The 10,127-nt window shown below is 41.9% G+C and overlaps 1 protein-coding gene across 1 annotated transcript in view; it reads left to right on the forward strand.

Moving 5' to 3' along the window:
• The window catches only part of LOC310941113 (glycine receptor subunit beta-like), a 12,747-nt gene extending 3,915 nt beyond the window's left edge, over window positions 1-8,832 (forward strand). Inside the window, exons 5-11 of the mRNA XM_083906206.1 lie at window positions 751-977; window positions 1,123-1,205; window positions 2,262-2,399; window positions 3,734-3,886; window positions 6,765-6,913; window positions 7,948-8,109; window positions 8,351-8,832. Coding sequence (XP_083762332.1) covers window positions 751-977; window positions 1,123-1,205; window positions 2,262-2,399; window positions 3,734-3,886; window positions 6,765-6,913; window positions 7,948-8,109; window positions 8,351-8,647 — 1,209 coding nt within the window. The 3' untranslated portion in view covers window positions 8,648-8,832. The remainder of the gene's footprint in view (window positions 1-750; window positions 978-1,122; window positions 1,206-2,261; window positions 2,400-3,733; window positions 3,887-6,764; window positions 6,914-7,947; window positions 8,110-8,350) is intronic.
• Window positions 8,833-10,127: the final 1,295 nt, after the last annotated feature.

The following is a 10,127-nucleotide window of genomic DNA, read 5'->3' on the forward strand; positions in this document are numbered from 1 at the left end:
GTGTGGGAGAGTGAGTGACTTTGGTGTGGGAGAGTGAGTGACTTTGGTGTGGGAGAGTGAGTGACTTTGGTGTGGGAGAGTGAGTGACTTTGGTGTGGGAGAGTGAGTGACTTTGGTGTGGGAGAGTGAGTGACTTTGGTGTGGGAGAGTGAGTGACTTTGGTGTGAGAGAGTGAGTGACTTTGGTGTGGGAGAGTGAGTGACTTTGGTGTGAGAGAGTGAGTGACTTTGGTGTGGGAGAGTGAGTGACTTTGGTGTGAGAGAGTGAGTGACTTTGGTGTGGGAGAGTGAGTGACTTTGGTGTGAGAGAGTGAGTGACTTTGGTGTGGGAGAGTGAGTGACTTTGGTGTGAGAGAGTGAGTGACTTTGGTGTGGGAGAGTGAGTGACTTTGGTGTGGGAGAGTGAGCGACTTTGGTGTGGGAGAGTGAGCGACTTTGGTGTGGGAGAGTGAGTGACTTTGGTGTGAGAGAGTGAGCGACTTTGGTGTGGGAGAGTGAGTGACTTTGGTGTGGGAGAGTGAGTGACTTTGGTGTGAGAGAGTGAGCGACTTTGGTGTGGGAGAGTGAGTGACTTTGGTGTGGGAGAGTGAGTGACTTTGGTGTGGGAGAGTGAGTGACTTTGGTGTGGGAGAGTGAGCGACTTTGGTGTGGGAGAGTGAGCGGTTTACAAAGTTGAGTTTAACAGGGAAGATAAAGATGTGGTCACGTGACGTCAATGTGTGTGTGTGTGTGTGTGTGTGTGTGTGTGCAGGACTACAGAGTGAACATCTTCCTCCGTCAGAGGTGGAATGACCCTCGTCTTCAGTTACCCACAGACTTTAAGAGCGACTCTCTCACCATCGACCCAAAGATGTTTCAGTGTCTCTGGAAACCAGACCTTTTCTTCGCCAACGAGAAAAGCGCAAACTTCCACGACGTGACGCAGGACAACATCCTGCTCTTCATCTTCAGGAACGGAGACATCCTCATCAGCATGAGGTGACCTTTGACCTCTGTTCATCTGCTCACAGTGTGAAGGTCAACGTCAACGTGTGTGTGTGTGTGTGTGTGTGTGTGTGTGTGTGTGTGTGTGTGTGTGTGTGTGTGTGTGTGTGTGTGTGTGTGTGTGTGTGTGTGTGTGTAGGCTCTCCGTGACACTGTCTTGTCCCTTGGATCTCACTCTTTTCCCGATGGATACACAACTGTGTAAGATGCAGCTGGAGAGCTGTGAGTACACACACACACACGCACACACACACACACACACACACACACGCACACACACGCACACACACACGCACGCCCACACACATTCTTCTTGTAACAGCATTTCCACTTTATAAATCAACACAATTACAAATGATCTACGTCTTGAATGACATCTATAAAGAACTACTGGGTGCAGTACCATAACATGTCTGCAGGTGGAGCCCCAGAGCAAAAAGGGCTGTAAAACAGGTTTTTGTACCAAATTGAGTATAGCATGTTTACGACCTCAGGAAGTGATTTGAATGAAAACAAAGTGAGGACCGGACAAAATGTCCTCACTTTGTAAAAATGTCCTCACTTTGTTGGTTAAAAACCCCTCACTGGTCCTCAGTATGCAGCAAGAACAAGAACACACACACACTCTTGTCTCTCATGTGTCTCATGTGTCTCTCATGTGTCTCTCATGTCTCTCATGTGTCTCTCATGTGTCTCTCATGTGTCTCTCATGTGTCTCATGTGTCTCATGTGTCTCTCATGTGTCTCTCATGTGTCTCATGTGTCTCATGTGTCTCTCATGTGTCTCTCATGTGTCTCATGTGTCTCTCATGTGTCTCTCATGTGTCTCATGTGTCTCTCATGTGTCTCTCATGTGTCTCTCATGTGTTTCATGTGTCTCTCATGTGTCTCTCATGTGTCTCTCATGTGTCTCTCATGTGTCTCTCATGTGTCTCATGTGTCTCATGTGTCTCTCATGTGTCTCTCATGTGTCTCATGTGTCTCTCATGTGTCTCTCATGTGTCTCTCATGTGTCTCATGTGTCTCTCATGTGTCTCTCATGTGTCTCATGTGTCTCTCATGTGTCTCTCATGTGTCTCTCATGTGTCTCTCATGTGTCTCATGTGTCTCATGTGTCTCTCATGTGTCTCATGTGTCTCTCATGTGTCTCATGTGTCTCTCATGTGTCTCTCATGTGTCTCTCATGTGTCTCATGTGTCTCTCATGTGTCTCATGTGTCTCTCATGTGTCTCTCATGTGTCTCTCATGTGTCTCTCATGTGTCTCTCTCTTGTCTCAGTCGGTTACACCACCAGTGACCTTGTCTTCATGTGGCAGTCTGACCCGGTCCAGATGGACGAAATCGCTCTGCCTCAGTTTGACATTAAACAAGAGGACATTAAATATGGAAACTGCACCAAGTTTTACCAGGGGACAGGTGATTCACTCATTCACTCACTAACTTGCATTCACTCAGTCATCTCTCATTCACTCACTCACTCACTCACTTAAATTCACTCACTCACTCATTCACCAACTCACTTATATTCACTCATTCATCATTCACTCAGTCACATTCACTAATTCACTCACTCATTCACTTACATTCACTCATTCATCACACACTCACTCACATTTATCACTCACTCACTCACTTACATTAACCCACTCACTCATTCATAACTCACTCACTCATTTATGCACTCACTCACTTACATTCACTCACTCACTCACTCATAACTCACTTGCTCATTCACACACTCACTCACTGAAATTCACTCATTCATCACTAACTCACATTCACTCATTCATCACTCATTCACTCACTGGCATTCACTCATTCATCACTCACCAATTCACTCACTCACTTACATTCACTCATTCATTCACTCATTCACTCATTCATCACTCACTCACTTACATTCACTCACTCACTTAAATTCACTCATTCATCACTCACTCACTCACATTCACTCACGGACTCACTGACTTAAATTCACTCATTCATCACTCACTCATTCACTCACTCACTTATATTCACTCACTCATTCACTCACTCATATTAATTCACTCACGCACTCACACTCACTCACTCACTCACATTCACTCATTCATCACTGACTCACATTCACTCATTCATCACTCACTCATTCATGCACTCACTCACATTCACTCACTAATTCATCACTCACTCACTCACATTCAATCATTCATCACTCATTCACTCACTCACTCACTCACTCACTTACATTCACTCATTCATCACTCACTCACATTCACTCACTCACATTCAATCATTCATCACTCATTCACTCACTCACTTACATTCACTCATTCATCACTCACTCACTTCAATTCACTCATTCATCACTCACTCGCTCACATTCAATCATTCATCACTCATTCACTCACTCACTCACATTCACTCATTCATCACTCACTCACATTCACTCACTCACCTGCTCACTCACATTCACTCATTCATCACTCACTCATTCACTCACTCACCTTATATTCACTCATTTATCACTCACTCATTTACATTCACTCACTCACTCATCACTCACTCACTTACATTCACTCACTCAGTTACATTCACTCATCACTCATCCATTTACATTCATCCACTCACTCACTCATTTACATTCACTCACTCATTTACATTCACTCACTCACTCACTCACTCACTCATTTACACTCACTCACTCACTCACTCACTCACTCACTCACTCACTCACTCACTCACTCACTCACTCATTCATGTGTTCACAGGATATTACACGTGTGTGGAGGTGATCTTCACTCTTCATCGTCAGGTGGGATTTTACCTGATGGGAGTTTACGCTCCGACTTTACTCAGCGTGGTTTTGTCCTGGTTGTCGTTCTGGATCAATCCTGACGCTTCGGCTGCCAGAGTCCCACTGGGTGAGGACACACACACACACACACACACACACACACACACACACACACACACACACACACACACACATATATTCTTGTACTTGCTGCATACTGAGGACCGGGTAAAAGTGCTGGCAAATTGAGCACCAGCATTTCCACCATGACATCTATAAAGAAATACTGGGTGCAGTATCATAAAATGTCTGCAGGTGGAGCCCCAGAGGAAAATGTGTGTGAAACACCAGGGCTGGAAAACGGGTTTTTGTACCAAATTGAGGACCTGTGTTCAAGTATAACATGTTTACAACCCAAGGAAGTGATTTCAATCAAAACAAAGTGAGGACCGGCCAAAATGTCCTCACTTTGTAAAAATGTCCTCACTTTGTTGGTTAAAAACCCCTCACTGGTCCTCAGTATGCCGCAAGTACAAGAACACACACACACACACACACACACACACACACACACACACACACACACACACACACACACACACACACACACACACACAAATATCTACTTCATGAATGACATCTATGAAGAACCACTGGGTGCAGTACCATAAAATGTCTGGAGGTGGAGCCCCAGAGCAAAAAGTGTGTGTTCCACCAGGGCTGGAAAACAGAGTACAGCATGTTTTCAACCTAAGGAAGTGATTTTAATGAAAACAAAGTGAGGACCGGCCAAAATGTCCCCACTTCCTCAAAATGACCTCACTCACGGGGTTAAAACCCCGCGCTGGTCCTCAGTATGCCGCAAGTAGAAGAATACGCACACACACGCATTCTTGTACTTGCTGCACACTCTGGACCAGGACCAGGTTTTTAACCAACAGAGTGAGGTCATTTTTACAAAGTGAGGACATTTTGGCCGGTCCTCACTTTGTTTTCATTAAAATCACTTCCTTCAGTTAGGGCTGGGTAAAAGTGTCTGTCATTCATGTGTTCGTGTGTGGTGATGTTCATGTGTTCACGTGTGTGGTAACGTTCATGTGTTCACGTGTGTGGTGACGTTCATGTGTTCGTGTTCATGTGTTCATATGTGTGGTGACGTTCATGTGTTCGTGTTCATGTGTTCATATGTGTGGTGACGTTCATGTGTTCATATGTGTGGTGACGTTCATGTGTTCATGTGCGTGGTGACGTTCATGTGTTCGTGTTCATGTGTTCATATGTGTGGTGACGTTCATGTGTTCATATGTGTGGTGACGTTCATGTGTTCATGTGCGTGGTGACGTTCATGTGTTCATGTGTGCGGTGATGTTCATGTGTTCATGTGTGCGGTGAGGTTCATGTGTTCATGTGTGTGGTGAGGTTCATGTGTTCATGTGTGTGGTGAGGTTCATGTGTTCGTGTGTGGTAACGTTCATGTGTGCATGTTCATGTGTTCATGTTCATGTGTGTGGTGACGTTCATGTGTTCATGTGTGTGGTGACGTTCATGTGTTCATGTGTTCATGTGTTTGGTGACATTCATGTGTTCATGTGTGTGGTGACGTTCATGTGTTCATGTTCATGTGTTGTTGTGTGTGGTGACCTTCATGTGTTCATGTGTTCATGGCGACGTTCATGTGTTCATGGTGACAATCATGTGTTGATGTGTGTGACGTTCATGTGTTCATGTTCATGTGTTCATGTGTTCATGGTCACTTTCATGTGTTGATGTGTGTGGTGACATTCATGTGTTGATGTGTTCATGTGTTGATGTGTTCATGTGTTGATGTGTTCATGTGTTGATGTGTTGATGTGTTGATGTGTTCATGTTCATGTGTTCATGTGTTCATGTGTTGATGTTCATGTGTTCATGTTTTGATGTTCATGTTCATGTGTTCATGTTTGTGTTGATGTTGATGTGTTGATGTGTTGATGTGTTCATGTTCATGTGTTGATGTGTTGATGTGTTGATGTTCATGTGTTCATGTTTTGATGTTCATGTTCATGTGTTCTTGTTTATGTTTTGATGTTGATGTGTTGATGTGTTGTGTTGATGTGTTCATGTTGATGTGTTCATGTGTTTATGTGTTCATGTTCATGTGTTGATGTGCTCATGTGTTCATGTTCATGTGTTCATGTGTTCATGTGTTGATGTGTTGTGTTCATGTGTTCATGTGTTCATGTGTTCATGTGTTCATGTGTTCATGTTCATGTGTTGATGTGTTGATGTGTTGATGTGTTCATGTGTTCATGTGTTGATGTGTTCATGTTCATGTGTTCATGTGTTGATGTTCATGTGTTCATGTTTTGATGTTCATGTGTTCATGTTTATGTGTTGATGTTGATGTGTTGATGTGTTCATGTGTTGATGTGTTGATGTGTTCATGTGTTCATGTTGATGTGTTGATGTGTTGATGTGTTGATGTGTTGTGTTGTGTTCATGTTGATGTTGATGTGTTCATGTGTTCATGTGTTTATGTGTTGTGTTGATGTGTTCATGTTCATGTGTTGATGTGTTCATGTGTTCATGTGTTCCTGTGTTGATGTGTTGATGTGTTGTGTTGATGTGTTCATGTTCATGTGTTGATGTGTTGATGTGTTGATGTGTTCATGTGTTCATGTGTTCCTGTGTTGATGTGTTGTGTTGATGTGTTCATGTTCATGTGTTGATGTGTTGTGTTGATGTGTTGATGTGTTGATGTGTTCATGTTCATGTGTTGATGTGTTGTGTTGATGTGTTGATGTGTTGATGTGTTGATGTGTTCCTGTGTTGTGTTGATGTGTTCATGTTCATGTGTTGATGTGTTGATGTGTTGATGTGTTCATGTGTTGATGTGTTCATGTGTTGATGTGTTGTGTTGATGTGTTCATGTTCATGTGTTGATGTGTTCATGTGTTGATGTGTTCATGTGTTCATGTGTTGATGTGTTGATGTGTTCATGTGTTCATGTGTTCACGTGTGTGCAGGTATCCTGTCAGTCCTGTCTCTGTCCAGTGAGAGCATGCTGTTAGCGTCTGAACTTCCAAAGGTTTCCTACGTTAAAGCCATCGACATCTGGCTCATCGCATGTTTACTGTTCGCCTGCTTTTCTCTGGTGGAGTACGCTGTGGTGCAGGTCAGTCACCACAAACACAACCTAAACACAACCTTAACACAACCACAAACACAACCTAAACACAACCACAAACACAACCTAAACGCAACCTAAACACAACCTAAACACAACATAAACACAACCACAAACACAACCTAAACACAACCACAAACACAACCTAAACACAACCTAAACACAACCAGAACACAACCAAAACACAACCAAAACACAACCAAAACACAACCAAAACACAACCAAAACACAACCAAAACACAACCAGAACACAACCTAAATACAACCAGAACACAACCTCAACACAACCAGAACACAACCAAAACACAACCAAAACACAACCAGATACACAACCACAAACATAACCAAAACATAACCAAAACACAACCTAAACACAAACACAATCACAACCAGATACACAACCAGATAAACAACCACAAACACAACCAGATACACAAACACAAACACAACCAGATACACAAACACAACCAGATAAACAACCACAAACACAACCAGATACACAAACATAACCACAAACACAACCAGATACATAAACACAACCCCAAACACAACCAGATACACAAACACAACCACAAACACAACCAGAAACACAAACACAATCACAAACACAACCAGATACACAACCACGACCAGATACACAAACACAACCACAAACACAAACACAACCAAAAACACAACCAGATACACAACCACAATCACAACCACAAACACAACCACAAACACAACCAGATACACAAACACAACCAGATACACAAACACAGCCACAAACACAACCAGATAAACAAACACAAACACAACCAGATAAACAAACACACAAACACAAACACACACATCAGTCATCCAAAATGAAACCAACGAGACAAAATCAGACAAAAATGTAAGAAGCTAAGAGGCTAATTTTACTTTCTATGTAAATCTCTTGGATGTAATTGTTGAAACTAAAAAAACTGCTAAATGTCTGTGGACAAAGCTGAGCACAGGCTCCGCCCCCTCAGCTGCTCACCTGTGTTGTTGCTGCACAGGTGATGCTCAACAGTCCCAGACTGATCGAGGAGGAGAAAACCAAAATGGCCACCAAAGAAAAAGCTCTGCAGGAGAAAGAAGGAAAGAAAACGTCCAACAAAAGCAACAACAACACGGTGAACGGCACCGGTGGAACGCCCATTCATGTCAACACGCTGCAGGTGAACACATGAAATCATCCTTATGGGACATTATTTCATTTAATTTTCATTCTATTTATTAATTTATCAGATAAAAGTCGTACTCAGAAGTCGTAATTATAAGATAAAGTAGGATTATTTTGAGATAAAAAGTTGTAATTCTGAGTGTTTGATAACAAAGAGATTAAATCAGAATTGATTCGTGACGCTGTCGGCTTTCCGTACGTCTCTTAAACCCAAACGCTCGTTTGTTCCCTCGCAGCAGGCGGTGGAAACTCGCTGTAAGAAAGTCTGCACGTCAAAGTCCGACCTTCGCTCCAACGACTTCAGCATCGTGGGTTCGTTACCGCGAGACTTTGAACTCTCCAACTTTGACTGCTACGGCAAGCCGGTGGAAGTGGGCGGAGTCCTCAAGTCCCAGAGCAAAGCCAACAAGAAGCCGCCGCCCCCCAAACCCGTCATCCCCGCCGCCGCCAAACGCGTCGACCTCTACGCGAGAGCCCTCTTCCCGTTCTCCTTCCTCTTCTTCAACGTCGTCTACTGGTCCGTCTATCTGTGAGGGAGGAGCCAAGGGAGCGGGGGAGGAGCCAAGGGAGCGAGGGAGGAGCCAAGGGAGGAAGCGAGGAAGGATACGTGATGACCAAACACGAGTGTGAAGATGTCCATGGTTTATTGGTTAACGCGTCATTTCCCCTTTAAGTTGACGCTGCATGTGCGACGTATGTAACCGAATCACTGACATGAACTAAAAAAAAAAGTGCTTTTTAAATATTAACAGCAATATTAGAAAAAAAAGAAATAAACAAGAAATGAGAAAGAAAACATGGGAAAGAAAACACACCTGATTGTAACTTCATCATTTCATCTTTAAAACATACGGAACAAGATGTTTTCTCGTGTTCTAGTGACGAAGAAACCAGAATAAAATCAGACGAGAAAAGAGAAAAGTTCTGTTTATGAATGAAATATCATTTTGTTTTATTCATTTATCATCATTATTATTATCATTATTCAACATATCAGTTTATTTTCTGTACAAATGTCTTCCTACTTTATTTAATTGAGTTAAAGGTTTGTTCCTCACAACAGTCATGTGACATCATGTGACATCATCACGTGACATCATGTGACATCATGTGACATCATGTGACATGATCATGTGACATCACGTGACATCATGTGACATCATCACGTGACTCTCTCTACCACCTGACCAGAAATACTGAATCTCTCTCCCAATTCAGATCTAAATTCACCTGTTGTGACTTCCTGTCATCATCCAACATATTTTATTCATTTATTGATTGATGTAATTATTTATTAATTAATGTATGAATTAATTAATACATACATTAATTAAATAATGTATGTATTAATTAATTGACTAATTAATTAATTACTTAATTAATTGACTAATTAATTGACTCATTAATTAATTAATTAATTACTTAATTAATTGACTCATTAATTAATTAATTGACTCATTAATTAATTAATTGACTCATTAATTAACTAATTCATTAATGTATGTATTTATTTATTTATTTATTGATCGATTTATTTAATTATTGATAGATTTTCTCATGTTTTGCTGATGTCCTGATATACGCTGACCTTTGACAGGAGCCTCTAAATAAAATGTATTATCTACTATAAACATAGTTTGGAATTATTAACTACTGTGTGTGTGTGTGTGTGTGTGTGTGTGTGTGTGTGTGTGTGTGTGTATAAACCCAGTATATATAGAGTATATATATAATGATACAGTATGTATTGTGAGTATGGGCTGCAGTCAGAATAATGTGCAGATGTCAACATTAAAGACAAACAAAGAAGCAGGAGATGTTAAGGGAATAATGTTTTTATTATTCCATCTGAACTGAAATCAGCAGAAGAATTCATTTGAATATTTCGAGGTCAGTAGAATTCAGGGACAAATTTTCCACGACGTCGTCTTCTGTCCGTCCAATCGTCTGAGTCCAGCTCTGTCTGAGTTAGCATGACGAGCGCTAACGGCAACAGCTGCACAGAAACAAAGA

This window comes from Microchirus variegatus (assembly GCF_963457635.1).
Source record: "Microchirus variegatus genome assembly, chromosome: 19".
NCBI classification, from domain to species: domain Eukaryota; kingdom Metazoa; phylum Chordata; class Actinopteri; order Pleuronectiformes; family Soleidae; genus Microchirus; species Microchirus variegatus.